At 42.1% G+C, this 17,972-nt stretch overlaps 1 protein-coding gene across 2 annotated transcripts in view; it reads right to left on the bottom strand.

Annotated features, from left to right (window-relative positions):
- ST6GALNAC5 (ST6 N-acetylgalactosaminide alpha-2,6-sialyltransferase 5) overlaps positions 1-3,297 on the bottom strand; it is a 112,560-nt gene extending 109,263 nt beyond the window's left edge. Inside the window, exons 1-2 of one of the 2 annotated variants that reach the window (XM_032802470.2) lie at positions 2,916-3,297; positions 1,716-1,937 (exon numbers count right to left, since the gene is read on the bottom strand). In XM_032802470.2, the coding sequence (XP_032658361.1) occupies positions 1,716-1,937; positions 2,916-2,930 (237 nt within the window). In that variant the 5' untranslated portion in view covers positions 2,931-3,297. The remainder of the gene's footprint in view (positions 1-1,715; positions 1,938-2,915) is intronic. The other variant, XM_032802469.2, reaches the window with a different exon arrangement.
- Positions 3,298-17,972: the final 14,675 nt, after the last annotated feature.

The raw sequence follows: 17,972 nt of genomic DNA, 5'->3' as shown, positions 1-17,972 counted from the left end.
AGGCATACCTAACTAACTTTAACCTAGCTAGCACAGTTAACAAGACCAATGCAGAGATGGTGGCAGGGGTTTCAATACAGGCAAGCAATATGAGTATGTACCCAGGGTTCCAGGCAGGCATCTACATCCCATGCTGATGCTTCTACCATCACATCTTTACTGCCATTTGTAGCTGTGTTAGCTAGCTTGAAGCTACAGCAAGTATGCCTACCTAAGCTCCAACCACACCTTCGACTGCAGTGTAGACATTCCCAACATGATACTTTGCTCAACAAGGCCCAATGCCTTGATTTTCAGGCAAATAATCTCCTCAAGCATAAGGTGATTTACTTCTATAGTAAACTAGTACTGGTCCACTACTGCCAGTAGCCATACATACTGTAGCCTGTGACATTTCAGTACTGTGAATAATTGCTAAATTTTATCCCTAAAGGGAAATGCCACTACAACCACAAAATACAACCTTTATACGTGCCAATATATTTCTTTTGTATATTTCTTCTCCAGAATCTAGATACCACATAAGAAAGCCCTGATTCCACTAGAGTCCATCCACTTCCCTGCCCTCTGTGAGGGACTCCAGGATCCACCCACACCAAACAACAGGCACTAAGATCTGTCCTATGTGAGGGGCAGCCAAGATTGCATACCACTGGTGATGGATACCAGAATCTGTCCACCCTTAGGCAAAGGATACGGAAGTCTGAGATCCCAGGTGCAAGTGTTACCAGTCAGCCCACTCAGGGGTGTTGAGCATCACAGTTGGTGCAGCGTGAGGGAAAGGATACCACAGTTTACCCAGAATGGGTGAAGAGCACCAGAGTTTGTTCACCTAAGACCAAAGGGCAGCAATGTACGCAATCAGAGAGATGCACTACAGTCAGCATGCCTCCAAGATGAAGACCATGGTCGACAACTTCACTCCTCTGGCACAACGGACCTTTCTACAATAAAGGTGAAGCTCATCTATGCTTTCTTGGGGGCCAGTCCAAGGCTGTGGCATGAACTCTTACAAGAACTAAGGACCATTGCAAGCCACACCACCTTCCACTCTAAGTCAAGACCTGATTCTTTGACCTTGCCATGTTTAACATAAACATATAGCAAGCGGTATGTATAATATTTTTTAAAAATCCAAAATAAAATACTGGCTGGGGAGAGGAGAGAACAAACACATAACAGATGTGCAGCCACACTGCTTTCTGCACTACTGGAGGGTGCTCAGATACTCCAGTAATGAGTGCAGTATACAACCGTGAGCAGAGAGGAGTAGAATAGGGTCCAGAAGCAATGAAAACACTGGTGTACCACCACAAATAAATGGCTATGGCTGCCAGTCATTGCCCACCCCTCACTTACACATAGAACAAGCAGAAAACAATGACATTCCTGCCACCAGGAGTCACAGCCCCGCCTCCCATTGAGCAAAGGGTACCAGAGTCACACCAGGACAAGGGGTGCAGGAGTCACAGCTACCCCATGGACAAGGAGTACCATGGCCCAAGTCCCACTCCTCTCCAAGGGGAATGGTGCCAAATTACATGTCTGAGCCAAGCATTCAGGACCTGCCAAAGCTTCTGCTGCGTCTTTGAGAGTAGGCCCTGAGCTGGGAGGAACCATGTGGGAGGCACCCACAGATCCCCAAAGGGCATTGCACTGCCTGGGGTGCTCCACCCCCCTGCCCTTATGTCCAGGCCAGGGTCCCATCGCCTCACCTTGTGGTCCAGGACACTGATGTAGCCCTCTAGGAGCCCAGCCCCCACAGGGAGCCTCTGGCTGCTGCCCAGCTGCTTGGTCTCCGGCTTCCCACTGGCCTCCACCGCCACCTGCTGCTGCTGGCTCGGCTCTTTCTGGCCCCCGCCGCCGATGCTGCTATACATGAGCAACAAGCTGGTGCACATGGTGGTGAGCACTAAACACACCGCCAGCCCATGGCGCTGCAAAGGGACAAAGAGACACTGAGCCCCCCTGGGAACAGCAAAGAGCAGGGCCGGGGGCACAGAGCCACGGACAGGGGGATGGGGCTGATCCTAGCCGGGGAGGGCGCAGTTCCCCCTAGGCTGGGAGAAGACTGGACATCCTGGGGGCAGGCGAGCGGAGGGGTGTGGCTCAAATCCTGAGCGGGGGAGAGGGGCTGAAATCTGGGTCTCCTGCTCTGCACCTGCCACGCAGCGCGACCCCTCTCTCTTCCTGTCATCACATTACAGGGGGCTACACCTGGCCCGGGGGTCCCAGTTTGTTTCACTTTCGGGGCAGTGTCGTTGCGGGCGGGAGGGGGCAGCTGCTCGGCTTAGGTGTCTATTTTGGCAGCAATCGCTGCCCCTTTCCCTTTGCAGCTCCTGCAAGTTTGACACCAATTAAGACCAGGCAAAAGTGCGGCTAGAGAACTCCAATAATCCTCCCCCTCCTTCCCTCCGCCACCTCCCTCTCTTCTCCACCCCTTCATCTCTCATCTCTTTCTTCCTCTTCTCCTCCCGCCTCTGCCCCCACCTCTTTCCCCGTCCCCCTCTCCTTCCTTCCCTTTCCCAGGCTTTCCCTGCTCCCTCTGCACTCTTCCCCATGCATTCAGTCCCCTTTCGCCAGTCCACCCGTGCATTTTAATGACTGTTAGGAATTGTTGCACTAGCCAAGTTACAGGCAGACTCATCCTTTAAGCCGATCTATTTTCTACACGCTCTGAACAATAACCCTGCACACGGATAAAAGAAAAGCAGGTGGAAAGTTCTCCTCCTCCTCTGTTTTGTTCCCCTTAGCAAAATATAACAAAAGAGAAGATACCAGCCCTGGAAAGGCTGGAGCATATGTCTGATGCCCTGGCCAGCCCCGCTCCACTACCCTCGTCCTCTTCCCCACGCGGGCTGCTTTCGTTTGGTCCCCGGGTGACCTGGGATAATTAGGTCCAACAATTGACTTACCATCAGGGTCTTCATTTTGTGCACCTCTTTGTACCGAATCCTCAGGCTTGCGCATCTGGGGCCACTTTTCCCTCTAAGGTTTCCATTGTGAGGAAGCCAGTGACATGTTTTTGCCGGGGATCAGGCTGGTGAGAGAGAGGGAGAGGCGCCCGAGCCCGAGCTGGGGTTGTGGGGGAAAGCACTGCTGTGGCAGAGATTAGAGACGGAATTAAAACCGGACTGGACCCTCTTAGTGATCTACACAACTGCTGCCTGCCACTGTCTGCTGGGTCCTAAAGTACTCCGGGTCCTTCCTCGTCTCCACCACAGAGGCAGTTTCAGGATAAGTAGAAGTTAAAGGAAGACATAAGTTAGGTCACATTATTCCTCAGAAAGAAACCTCATCTCAGCACACACAGCAGAAACAGAACAGCAGAGAGGGATAGAAACACACTCTACAATTCTACAGTCTTCTGCACAATGGCATATTTAATCAGTGGGTGGGATTCTGATCAACATAAATGAAACGCTTTCAAAATACAACAGCATTATATCCCTGCAGGCTGACACTAGCTTTGCCTTTTTTAAAAATCCTGCTTTTAACATTAGGACACAATCTTCAATTTATGTTATTACCATTTCGCCTAGAGAAAGATTCACCACTCTCTAAGCATTAACTGGGTTTTCTGAGCCTTGTGGTTTTGAGGCAACAATTTTTCATCTAAATAATTTTCATTTTTTCTTTGCAAATATTTTAACATCCTCAATTTCTAGTATAGTATTAACTAAACTTTTAGAGTTTCCTGCTTCCTTATTATCTAACAACCCTACATAATAAATTTTAAAAAACATAAACACATGCTGGTCTCACTAATAAGTGGAGCTGTAATTTCTTGTACTCTTGCTCCTAATGCCATCTTTCTGGTTGCTGGAAATAAAAGTCATTCTATTCTCATTTTATAAGCAGTCCTCTGGTGTCCTTTACTGTTTCCTTCTTTGATTTTGCCATATTAATGATGCATAGTTCAATTGTGAAAACTTTAATAAAGCAACTTAAATTACATGAATTTCTTGCTCTAGGAATTCCATATTTATCTATGCGCCCCTTCAAAACAACCCATTTTCAGGTCGGTTTCTTCTGAAGTTATTAAAATGACAGTATAGCATTTTGAAAAAAATTACATCTTAATTATGAACATATTTCTCTTGAAATTATTCATCAAAAATAATAGTTCTAATACGATTTCACATCTAACCTATAGCAATATAACATTAAAGACTACATTAAGAAGAAAATGATCATCAGGTTAACTGAACCATGTTCACAATAATATCTTTCTCAAGGCTGGAATTGTCACTGAAATCCATTTTTCATCTTTACTAATTCATTGGTAGACTAACAGTGGAACAAATGTCATCTCTAGCTATGGCACAGCATTCAGCATTTAATGCTTTTTAAGAAAGTAGAAATTATTAGCAGAAACAAAAATGTATGCTACATCAGTGGAGATGGCAGTAAACATGCTTTGTCATTTCAAAGAAGACTGCTGGCATTGCAAGTATACTTGCTATTTATTCCATTTGCGGTCTAGGTTAGAATAGTGCCAGTTGTTAAGACAGGAGCAGCAGTATAAGAATAATCTTATCAGGTCTTGGTAATTCTTTATTATGAGGTTGCACTTGACACTCAAATTAGTGAAACAAAGGGCCAACTTGATGAATCATTGAAAGCAAATTATCTGCGGCTCTCCAAGGCTTCCTGCAAAAAACTACAAAAGGCAGCTCATGCATTTTACAGTGCTGTTTCTCAACCATCAGCAAGCAGGTTGCTGGTAACTGACAAAGCTCCTCTAATATATTTTGCCATGCCCAACTGAAGCATCTTATTTATGATGATTTAGGTTCATGGCTGTATGTTAGACATCTGTGACAGAGTATACTGACCAAATTCATTACACTTATAGTTCGGGATAGTAGCTGGGCTGGTAGCTGAATATATTGATAGAGTAGCCAAGCTAAATTTTCTAATTTAATGCTGAGTTGGCCTTGAATATTGTCCAGTTTTCTGATTTTTAGATATTTAATTAGATTGCCATCCAGGTCATAAACACTAATCTTGGCAGTCAAATGAGCAGTGACACAAATAGTGTAGTGTAAAGTAAATTCTGCAGTAGTTTTTATGTGTAAGCATGGTTTGTCCAGGGAAAATTATAAATCAACTGGAAAACTGCCCAGATACTTAATTTAATTTTAATTCCCATAAATTAATCGGTTTAGCTTTGTGGGGTTTTATATTTAAGAGCATGTATTTGTATCTACATGAATGCATAGATATATAGTTATATGCACACACACATTAAATTTAATAATTAGGCTAGCAAGAAGTAGAAGAATATGAGCTGAGTTCATAAACACTTAATCAACTTGGAATAACACATTTTAAAGTTCATCTGAGTCGTCTGATTCAATATCTAGTGAATCATCTGGTCATAATTTCTTTTTTAAATGAAAGGGATACTGAAATGGATTTCTGATTATTCTGAATTTTGCCACAGTCCCCTGTTTACACCAAGCATTACAGAAACTGTGTTTTATCAATCAACAATTTTGTTTGCTGCTTTCAGAGGGCATGTTTCACCATGGTCTGGTCAGTAATGCTCAGTCTGAAGTGCCAGACCAGTGTAACACATACCACTTGTCAGCACCCTGCACGTCTCTTTCTGTGAGTTTCTATTTCTGTACTTATATGACCCCCATCACTCTCAGATCAAGGGGTTAATGTAGATTGAAACAGAAGAGGGTGCTCTCCCCACACTACAAGAAAGAGGGAGGGTAAATGCTGCTCAGTCAGGCCTGGGAGAGGAACAGGAGCTTCTCCCACTCCCCACCGCACCACCCTCTTTACTTTAAACCTTGGTATTAACTGTGGGCTGAGTTAGAAGTTGCATGATGTCCTGACCTGCATGTAGTGGTTACAGGCCAGGCAGAAAAGGAAAATGGCACATGAAAACAGACAGAGTGAGAAACACGTGTAGGTAGCAGAGACACAGACAAGCAAACTTCTAAAAACCAGTAACAGACTTGGAAATGCCAGAGATCTCTCACTGACAGCTAAAAGAACTCTGCTCATATTGTAACCTTTACTTAGCTTTTTAGACGAATGCATTAACTATTGCCTATAAATTTGTTACACAGCAAATGCCACACTATGGCTGCCATGGGCTGGGTGTTGTCGAGGGAGAACCTCTTTTCCTTCCTCCCCCAAGAGCACCCCAGTAGGAGACATCCAAAATGCCAATGTTCACACATGCACCCTGACTGCAAGCTGGGGGTAAGACAATGGCTAGCATTGCTGCTGGTGCCCAAAAGGATGCCTCAGGGACTGAGGCCATGGCATTGCCAGTATGCACACTGCCTAGTATCTGGAGGCCAGCACTGGCAAGGGTACCTGATACTCCCATTGTGTAGCTATAGCAAATGCCACTTCTGATCATGCAGCTCCTCCATCTCTCTCACAATACCCTGGAGGTATTCTGTCTGTGTCTGCCCTCTGTAAGGAGAATGCCTCCAAGCCATTGCCACACAGCTGTTCCAGCTGCTCACATGTACCTCAATCTCATCAAAGCCAGAACCTAGTCTTAAATCTTTAATTATTTTGTGGCTCTCTGCGATGTTCTTTTGATGCCAGTGGGGGTCTTTTGCTGTAAAAGAGTAAGGGTTATGATGAAGTAGTAATTCTGCTTGCTGTGCGCCTAGTTTAAGGGGCCGTAAGAAAATAAAGTTCTTGTTTGTCTAGCATCATGTGCAAAGGAGAGAAAGGGAATGAGAGAGGGAGAGAATACATCATCAGTGGGAAAGCTCTAGGTGAGTTCTGCAGGTCATCCAAAATGGATGCTGAAAACACCTTTATACCACACCATCATGCATTCTGTAAGTGCCATGTATTCTACAGAAAAATGAGTCACAAAAATGATTTAGATACAAAACCAGTCCCAATAGTTTTAAAAAAATTGTATCTTTATGCCCCTAAAGCCAGGTGCCTTAGTCCTAATTTCCCATATGATGTTGAGAATAAGAGAAAATTTTTTGCTCAACATGCAAAATACCTTTAAAAATTACCTAAAATTGTGTTTTCTTTAAAGTTTCATATTTTGAGCACTTCCAGGGCTAGAAGCAAATTATGTGGTGCTATAAAAGTTGAGATTTTTCCCTCTACAGGGATAAAATCCTGGCCCCACTGAAGTCATTGGTAAAACTCCCATTCACTTCATTAAGGGCAGCATTTCACCCAAAGAGAGTAAAACTCCTATATTCAGTTCTGCAGGCTCTTGAGATATCATGTTTTAAAGAGCTTGTCACTGGTGCAGGACAGAATATTGCCTGCCCTGGACCTCAGGCCAGTGTGATTTGGGGGGATAATTGGGAATTCCACATTTCAGGGGGAAGAAGAAAATCTTTTTCTGAGGAGTTGATTAAACATTATGGCTGTATGAAGGTGTTCTGAGTGTTGGAAGTTGGTGGGAGAAGTGGATTGAGCACAGGGGTAGTCAAAGCTGCATGATAAATGTAATCCATCACATTGATTTCACCTCCCATATGTTTTATTATGTATGTATATATTAGTTTTTAACATTTTTTCCCGATAGAGAAAAAGAGCCTGGTGAAACCAGTTTTGCATTGCAAACACTACCAATGGAAAACACTCAACAGCCAACATGGTAATCAGCTCATGATATAGATTTTTCAAACTGCCCAGTGAGTCATGAAATGCTTTTCAAAATTGGAGATGTGCATCAAGGATTGGTCAAAACAAAACAAAAAAGGTAGAAACAATATTATGGATCAGTCAATACTATCTCCTTTTATGAAATCAGGCTGCCTTTGAACTTCTGACAGAAGCAAACAGTGACAGATGCATACAAAAATGAAATATTGCATGGAAATAGAAGTGCATAAGAAAACAAGGGAAAATTACTGAGGTAAGATCTGCTGAGTCTGCTGTTTTATTCATATCTATTTCTTGGTTCTCTCCCCAATCTTGGAAGCATAAATAAAGGTAATGGATATTTCAGAACCAATCTTTCTAGCACTACAAAAGCTACTTACTGGTCATAAGGCCATATACGAAATACTGTGCTTAGTTCTGATCACCATTAAAAAAAAAAATTAAAAGTGTAGAAATAGACAAGGCTCAACGCAGGATGAACAAAAAATGATACAGGAACATGACATAGCTTCAAGTATACGTCTGTTAGTCTATAAGGCGCCACAGGACTTTGTCGTTTATGACAGAGCTTATACATGTAAATTGTCAGAGGTTGATATTCTTCTTATATTCTTTAGACCTGACAAAATTAAGAAGGGAAATCACTGAGGTACAGTATACAGTACCAGCTAAGGCAGAGAATAGACACTACAAGGCCTAGACACTCCAAGGTCTTTTTGAGCTGCTGTCTGCTACAAAAACAAGAGAAGCGAGAAATACATAATTTTCTATACACAGCACAAATTTTAACATATGGAATAAAGAAATTGGGGGAATTAGTTTAATTACTAGAGTATTGTAAGAGATTGGGTAAATGGTTACTGAATATTGTGGGTGTGCTTTTTGATCTAATAGAGAAGTTGCAATATCAATAAGATTTTTAGCCTTCTTCTGGTAGATTGTGACATCCAATGTTTGTATATTTTGTCTTTCTTTGCTTAGAACCAGTGCCCAGAACTCTCTGTACCAGTATGAAGGCTAAGCATTAACCTGGGAGGAAATATGAAACTTTTTTTTAAAAATTACAAGTTAAAAAAATAAGATGCCCTAACGAATAACCAGGAATGAAACATTAATAAAGAATGAAAAAGGACTCATCATGGTCTGGTTTTCAGTACATTGTGTATTATTAGACAGTCAGCTGGGAACCCTCCTGCTGTTACTTACAAAAACATAAACAGTACTTACGATGACAGGCTGAACAACAACTATGACAAGTGGATTGGTTACTGTAAAATTGAAACAGGGACATGTCAGTGAATGGACAGAAGTCCTTGAATTTTGGATTTTTCTGTCTTGTGTTTTGGCAGAACACTAGTATTTTTAACTAAGGGTTTATCCAAGCTGTCCTTAGTATTCGTAGATAATACCCTTAGTATAACTTATGTCCCTGCTATGTTTGTTTGCCCAGACCTGAAGAACAGCCCTGTGTAAGCTCTAAAGATTGGACAGAAGTTGGTCCAATAAAAGATATTACCTCAGCCACCTTGTCTCTCTGGTTAAAGGCAGTACTGCGCAGAGTCTAGGCTATGCTGTAATTTAATGTTTCATATTTCAGCTTTATAAGATAAAGTAGACAATACATTTAATTCATAGAGTGTTAGGCTGAAATTATTTAGTGGTCTTTTCCATATGTTCATAAATCTCAAATGGTATTTCCCCAGCATACATCAAATACAGTTATCCCAATGGATGCAGCTGTACTTGGGGATATTGTCTTGATCCTGCAAGGTGCTGAGCACCGGTGTTCAAGGGAGTCAACAGGAGTTGACGGTACTCAGCACCTTTTCAGGATTGGACTTTTTATGCATTAAAGCGGGGTGCTCGTTAGAGATACAGTGTTGGGTGCCATAGTCCAGAGCCAATCACCAGGGTAGCTTTGTCCTAGGAAACATTATAGGGAATGAGCGATGTAGTGTGATAGTACAAAGATATAGAGAAGGAAGCCATTTTTATATATTTTTATTTGACCCACATTTGGGAGTAGGATGTGGCCTTAAGAATGGTCATGTTAGAGGGGTTACAGAACCACATTAACACCTTACCAATTTCCTTCTTCCTGGCTTGATTCTGTAAACCCTAACTTCTTACTCACCTGACCAGATCTATGAAGACATTAACATGAGTAAGGATCAGGCCCCACACTGGTAGAAGAGTTTCTTCCTTGCAATGCAAATCTATGCAAACCCCCTCAAACCAGCTATCAAGGTAGATGGATTGTCTTCTTTCTGTGTAGTATAATTCTTTTGTCAATTACCATGAGCCTATTGAATCATTTCTGCCAGATTATTGTTATTCATCACTTTCAAATCAACATGCAATTAGATAGCCTCCCCTGCCTGATGTAGAATGTATATCACCCGGCACCTTCCTTTCTTTGAACTGCAGTTGTCCTATTTGGTATCTCTGCCTTCATCCTCTTCCCCCATCCCCCAGCCATGCTTTCCATTCAGCCATGGGAACACTTTCAAAATCCTGATCTTTTTCCTGTTCACTGTTAAATACTTTATTCAAGTTGACCATTACTTATCTATTGTATACACAGTACAACAGAAGCGTTTTGCCTGGAATGCACCAACACTAATTTTGCTGCAGAATTTGCATTTCCTTCTGATAATCTCCTTTGTGAGAATTCTCTTTGTCCCTTTGCTTGGAGAGTCATAATCTTTCCTTGGTCTAAAGTAGTCATGTCTATGTAATTGTTTTATTTTGTCCTCTTTGCTTATGGTTGTGTGTTTCCCTTTAGAAGGGCCAGTTTGGAAGTCTTTGTTTGTGACTACTGGTAAATAAGGCATAGATCACAACACAAATGTAAAATATTCCAGAGAAAACAATGTTCTCTGGACCCTGTTCAATTTTTCTTCTGATTAGTACTTGAAGTAGGATAGTATAAACTCAAATGAATGGGGTCCTAGAACATTCATGGTTTAGACTGTACATTCAGATGAGAGAGAAATGATGCTAGTGTGACAACTTGTTGCTCGTTTTATATGTTTCCTTTGCTCAATCTCCCACTGAGTCATCTCCGTTACAACCCCAAATCACACTGGATCAGCCCTCACATGTATATGTTGGATTTTGATTGGTTTCAGTTTTTGTCTGCTGGTAAAAGAGAGCTCCTCTGAAGCCTGGTAATGTCAGTTTGAGAGAGTGCAGAGCTTGGAGTCTGAGTGACTGGCTGGTGAACAAGGTTGCTGGTGTGATGTGAGGCTAGAAGCACATATTTGAAGGACTTACAAACACTGGGAAAGGAATAAGGGCTGGCTAGGAGAGTGAGGTTTCCAGCATTTAAAGTAGCCTTTAACCTTGTCATGAAGCATTAGTATAAAATGGCTTCTGAGTCACTCAATGTTTGATCAGCCACTGAGCTTGTTCTGAAGATATCATATTTATAACTTGCTATCCGGCTAGTGGGAGGGTGTTTTCTCCTCAAGCAGGGAGATGGAATCAGCTGCCACTCCTACTTGTGTGTCTTAATCAATCTCACTTAATCAAAGAAACTGCTACATTTTCTAATTTGCCTTAAGACTCTTACATAATTTTACTCCAAAGACTTGTATTCTTCAAAGTCCTGTCTAAACATTAACTAATCCTCACAGCACCCCTGTGAGAGAAGTTGTGTGTTTTGATCCCAACTTTACAGAGTGGAAACTTGGGCAGAGAAGGTAAGGCCCACATTTTCAGAAAACCCTGCTCACTCACAACTCTAGCTGACATCTTTTAGGTTTTGTCTACACTGGAACTTTGGCGGCAAACTTTTTGTCATTCAGGGGTGTTAAAAAAACAACACACACACACACACACTCTGAACAACATAAGTTTTACAGACCAAAAGCACCAGTGTGAACAGCTGACAAATCTGCTGCCACTCGTTGGGGGTGGAAGTTTTTTGTTGGCAGGAGAGCTCTCTCCTACTGACAAACAGCAGCTACACTGCACATTTTTTAGTGGCATGGCTGTAGCAGCAGAGCTGTGTCACTAACAGGTGTGTAGTGTAGACAAAGCCTTAGAGCTGTGACCACTTAGTAACTCTGACAGTCAAGCCCTCAGAGACCAAAGTTGGGCCCCCAAAACAAGAGACCTGGTTTGAAAATCAGGCCCCAACTCACTTTTAGAGAAGAAGTTACTGGCTCTCAGTCCTGTGTTCAGCCTAATAGACTATAGTGAGGCAGAAAACCTTTCAAGTTAAATTAGAGCTTCAATGAATGGGCAATGAAACACTACCTCTTACAACTAGAGCAGCAACAGATATCCCAATAAGCTCCAGGGCAAATATTTTTGTAACAGCTGCACATTTTCAGGTACAATGAGTCTCAAAACTTCCCAGCCTCTACTGATTTACCATCAAATCCTGCTGAACACAGCCAAATGCATTTGAGCACAAGAGGCCACCAGAAGAAAATATTTGGGCCTCATCTCCATCCCTACCAAACACACAACACAGAGCCAATTAGTGGGAAAGTTTGTCAGCTGCTGCAAGAATCTCCTACCTCTTTGCTAGCTCCACCGTCTCCTCCTCAATTCTCCATCTCCATACACCACTTACCACTTCAGGTTCATTTTCTCATGGAAATCACCTCCTTTGCCAGTGCCAAGTGGGAAGCGGGCTTGCACAACCTCAGCTGCTACCCCTAACATTGCTATAATGCTCCCCATACAGTTTTGCTACAGCAGTTGCCTTTACTGATCCCAGTAACGCATTGTGCTATCCAAAACAACTGGCTTCTCAAATACATTTACACAATCCACTAGCCATGGGAGACTCAGCATAGAGATATCCTTTTCCTACCCTTATAGGCCATGGTTCTTAAGCCGTCTATGACCTGAAAGGCTGTTTCATTTCCCCTTGTTATTGTTCACTCCCTGCAATTGCTCAGGGAAAGATTAAGTAGGACCACTGCCTTATTTCTGACCCTTCAGATACTTCCATCCTGAGCAAGCTGTCGTGCTAAATTGGTATATGTAATACTGTGTGTGTGTGTGTCTGTATATGCATGCGAGTGAGATTGCAAGGCTCCTAGATTAATAGGAAATGTAGCACCAGAAGTTCTACTTCCACAGCCAGGGTATTAGTCACTGAAGAAGAAAGAGTGCCCCCATTTGTGCTTCTCGTATTTTAGGATGGGATGGCAAAGGAAAGGATTACGGGATGGAGACAGCATGTGAAGCAAGTGAGGATATAGCACATGATGATAAGCACTTCGAGGGGTATGCCAGGGATAAACAAGGTCTTAGACATCATCACAGAGGGCCACAAGGCCAAAAATGGTATTTATAAAAGTATTAAGTCTGAGTTGCACAATTTCACTCCAGCAGGCAGAAGAGAAAAGCTCTGGGGCCTAAAGCCTACCCGGGGTAGCTGAAATCTCAAACCAGCTAATAGGAACTTAGTAAGAAAGTAGAAGGATGCATGCAGAGAAGCCCTGGTATCCTGTGTATGCTCACTGACGGTACTGGGGGTGGGAAATTCTGGGACCAGCAGGAATATCACATCTACAACTTTAAAAATATAGATAGTTTAAAGGGAGACGACTTGCTGCCCTGCAACCTAGCTTGGAGTCCAGGGGCACGCAGACCCACAAGATGGAGACTAAAGAGTCAAACCTTGGTGCCTCAATTTCTGTCCCTAAATACATACTTAGGATTAATCACTAAATATAAGTGATTTAATTTTCAAAGTTACTGAGCACTTACACCTCCCATTGATTTCAAGGAAATTCAGATTTGGATCCAAAATGTGGCTTGGACCTACTTCTAATTTTGGACGAAGCAGAAAATACTTTTTTCAATGTGTGGGCTGGCCTTCCCTTGTTCCAAGCTATTTCCATTGAGCTGTTCATAAATCTTACAAGCCTTAGGCAAGCCTTGTCCTCCCAGTTCAAAAAGGGAACATCATTTTTGCAAGCTAACGTTTGCAGTTTTCATGCCTTTGTGTCACTAAATTATGCAAACGAAGTGCGGACCAACGGGTACTTTCCAAACCACATTGTGCTGATTGTAGCAACACTGAAACTAGACCAATGTGTATAGGAATGTGGGTCATATAGATCTATTTTGTTCCTAAATGTAGATATTGACAAATTGCCAAAGTTATTGGCCAATTGATTCAAAGCACAAGCATTAAAATAATTCATCCTGAACGTGTGGTTTTATTTTGTGTTTAGTACAGTAGGTTCACCTGCATGAATTTGCTGTGCTTATTTAATATCCTCTTTAAGATGAAAAATGATGCCAGTCCTGTAGTAATAGCATCTTTTGACACTGAGAAAGCATTTCACTGGATTGAATGGCAGTTTCTCTTTACTATGATGGAAATTTTAAAATTTACCATGAATGTATTTAATCAGTTACAGTGTTCTGAGCAAGGATACATGCTAATGTCACAATATTATCTTGATTTTGACTTTGGAGGGGGACTAGTCAAGGATGCCCCCTTTCAGTCCTATTTGTGTAATTGTAAGCAAGCCAATTCTTAAAAGAATAAGTGGGGGAGGCTACAGCAGTATATATTAGAGCTGAGAGCTCATGTTCTCACAGCTGTCCTTACACAGTGTAAAATAATATATTATAGATTATTAATCCTTTGGAGTGTCTAAACCAAATCCTGAAGATAATGGTTGGTTTGAAGCAACTCTCTAGATTTAAGATGAATTACTGCTCAAAGATCTTTGAGCTGGAAAGAAGAGACTGGTGGAGCTATTCTGAGGGTTTCACCGACTCCTACACAGTACAGCTCATGATTCTCAGCACCCCCAACCTCTCCAATACACAATCTTGTTACTGTAACCCTTTACTTTCTCACTCTATCCCTACCTATTTGCTGTTACTTGCCCAGGCTGGGTAGGTAGGCTATGTTCTGGAGAGCTCCCTGGGGCTGTAGGCAGGGATCCTTCTGTCCCTAGGTCACTCTCAGCAGCAAAATACTCTGTGACTTCTAGGTAGCTTCCCTATTGAAATAGCCTTTCCAGGACTGGAAAGTTGGGAGTAGTCCCACCAGAAACAGATTAGAGGGCAGAGCACAGATGGAATAGTGAAAGGTGTATGATTAAACAAACAAACCGCTGAGTCCACAGTTTGTCACATGGGTCCACAGTTTAGCACATGGTCCAACAATTTAGCATATTCCTATCACCACAACATACATGGAAGATTGTCTATGTCATATGGCATTTCCACCACCACCGAAACACAGCCACTTTTGGGGTGAAACACAACATCTCTTTAACAGTTACAGTGCTTTTTGTCGTTATTCTCTTTAATACATTACAATTGAGTAGTGGTTTCCAAGACAAAAAGGCTCAACATTGGAATTTGGAGAAAAATTCAAGGGGAGATTTCCAAAGCCCAAAGGGCAGTTACATACCTCTCTTCTACTGACAATCAATGGGTTCCTAACTGCCATTTGTGCCTGTAGAAATCTTACCCCTAATTAAACATTTCAGTGATATGATAAACTAAGGTGGGCATGGGAGGAAAAATAAACATTGTAAAACCAGCCCTTCTAAAGATCTGAGGTGGGATCCACGAAGGGACTTAGGCATTGCAACACTGCACATCAAAGCACCTAACTTGTAGATGTCTAGAAAAAAAAAATCACAGGAACAAAACTGTGATCCACAAATCCAAGTTAGACACCTAAATGCCCCATACAGTGAATAGGTAGAGAAAAGCTCCTAAGAATGCAATCCACAAAAGCCAGCACACTAGGTGTGGAGCCACCTAAGTTAGCCAATGGGAGATGTCAAAAAAAGGGGTGTGTCCTAAGCCCTACCTCTCTCTCAGACATAGATGCCTAAGCCCAGAATGTAGGAAGTCACCTATCTCTGCTAGAGATCCATGAATGGGAACCAGCCACTTGGAGACAGGTGGCTGAAGCCTCTAAAGTGTTTCTTGAGATAATGAGCTAGGTGCCTGGCTCACTCCACACAAAAAATCATTGACGTCACTAGTAGTTCCCACCGTTATAACGTTTAGCCTAGTGGTTACAGCACTCACATGGGATGTGCAAGACCCAGGTTCAGTTTCCCCCTCTCTACCAACGAAGGTTAGGAAGAATTTCCATAGGGGGTCTCCCACCACTGATGTGGATTCCCTCAATCTCTCCTATTGAAACTGGTTCACTGTAGATAAATAGAAAAAAAAATGATTGAAGCAAGGGGACAGGTCCTGGGGTTGTCCACCTCCCAGCTAGGTGCCCTAACCACTGAACTACATGGTCATTCCCATTCTCTCTCTCTCTCTGGCCCAATGACTATTCCACTGTGGATAAATATGAAAAATAGTCACTCCTGTTAATTTGTTGGCATTCATGGTCTCATAACAGGTTCTAGCTCTATTTTGATGTAATTTAAATGTACATTATTTGAAATGCTTGGAAATAAAGCCCTCTAGTTAGGAAAATCATGTTTTCACTAAATGCTTAGACGTTAAATAGAAAACCACTAAATAAAGTTTAACAAGGGTAAACTGAAAAGACAAGATGAACTTACTCTGATGTGTTAACGTAATTCCCTTATGTAATGCTAGTTTCCCTGCAATAATTAATTTTAAACACTAAGTCAGTATGTCTGGTTTTTGATAATTATAAAAATGTATTCATCCATGTCACTGCAAATTATTAATATTTATTATAAGGAATATTCTGTAGACATTAAGAATCAAGGGAGATAGAGTTTGGAGTCATTTCAATCACAGGTTTACCAAAATAGCACTCAGGTTTTATCTGAGTTTCTCTGACTCCAAATCAAATACAATTATAGGGCCAAATCCTCATGCCTTTTTTTGGTTCTTCCTCATGTCCATTCAAGCAAAACGCTCACTGACTTCAAAAATCAAGTAAGGATTTGAGGATTGCAACAATCTGTGATACTGCCAAGAATCCTGTGTGCTCACTCCATTACTGTTCCATTCCTGGACGCCAAGAGTTCTGAGTGTTATAAAGGGATGATGCTATAATGATGTTATAAAAAGATTATGAGGGCCCCTGTAGTTCTGCACCACTTCAGGGATAACGTTAGTGATAAGGAGGCTGCATCCAGACATGTTTGAGTTACTACTTTGACATTTCTCCAAAACTGATAATCAGCAGTTCTGTTCAAAGATATTTTTAAGCCTCTCAGCATTCTTGGACATAAAGCTTCACACTTGTAGGAGCTGAAACCCATCATACTATGTGTGAAAGCTCCCATTAAGCCTGTTGAAGTCAATGTGGGGGGGAAGGGTTTGCTTACATATGGATTGTAGGCTCAGATGCCTAGACTGTCATTATATATAGACTTTCTGGTTGTGATAAAATAAGAACCTGTGTCGAAAATTGGAGCCAAACCTGAAGCAGAAAGCAGTAGCAATCGCATGGGAAAGCTGCTTCTTGCACACTATTGCTGCCTCAACGAGTTCAGGCTTTTGGGATGCTTATCTTCAGTGAGCAATGCAGATTCAGGCACAGTGGTGGGGGAAATGCAATGGCCATGCCCAACAGTAATCCAAGCATCCCCACCAAAATTATAGATATCAGTTAATTTATGTTTTGGGGAGCTGGCAAAAAGCCAGTTGCAGTTCTCTAATTCTGGGCCCAGCTGGGGAGATATGGGGTCTTTGCAGTGAACTGAAGAAAGGAGCCAAGTGTCCAGGAGAAAACTGACCAGAGTGTTTATTTTATTTCATTTTGCTGGCGCAGAGAAGGGAAGTTCAGACGACGATAGGTATGGGAAAAGAGCAAAGCAGCAGCAGAGACAGGTGAGCAAGGTAAAAAGGGGAGGAGGAGAGTGCACCACCTCCTACCGGATAGTAGTAGTAGCCTTCTCTGAAACTACAGGGGGGCAGAGCCACAGTATGAGCAGATGCTCCATTATTTCCTCTATCCAGCGATGGAAGCAGCAACCTGAGCTCGTACACCAGTTAAGGGCTTCACTCTGGGCATGTCCTTAGGGTTTATCATTGTTCCATATAATAATCCAAGGATCTAAATCCTTCAGTTTACATCAAATGCTAAACATTGCTACAGACTGGGAAAACAATGATGTACTGGAGGTATTTAAGATAACAGATATTTTGTTTAAAAGAGAGAGCTGCTAGCAGGGACTTCAGGCGAAAGGGTCACTAACTCTGAAACCTACTTTCCCCTCTTGATCTGACAGAGTCTAGATCTGTTGACCTTTACGGCATGGTGTTGATAAATGCAAAATAATGCACATTGGAAAACATAATCCCAACTGTACGTATAAAATGATAGGGTCTAAATTAGCTGTTACCACTCAAGAAAGAGATCTTGGAGTCATTGTGGATAGTTCTCTGAAAACATCCACTCAATGTGC

The sequence above is a fragment of the Chelonoidis abingdonii genome, chromosome 7 (assembly GCF_003597395.2).
Source record: "Chelonoidis abingdonii isolate Lonesome George chromosome 7, CheloAbing_2.0, whole genome shotgun sequence".
In the NCBI taxonomy this organism is placed as follows: Eukaryota; Metazoa; Chordata; order Testudines; family Testudinidae; genus Chelonoidis; species Chelonoidis abingdonii.
The sequence above is the reverse complement of the archived record's forward strand: the minus strand, read 5'-3'. Positions and strand labels throughout refer to the sequence as shown.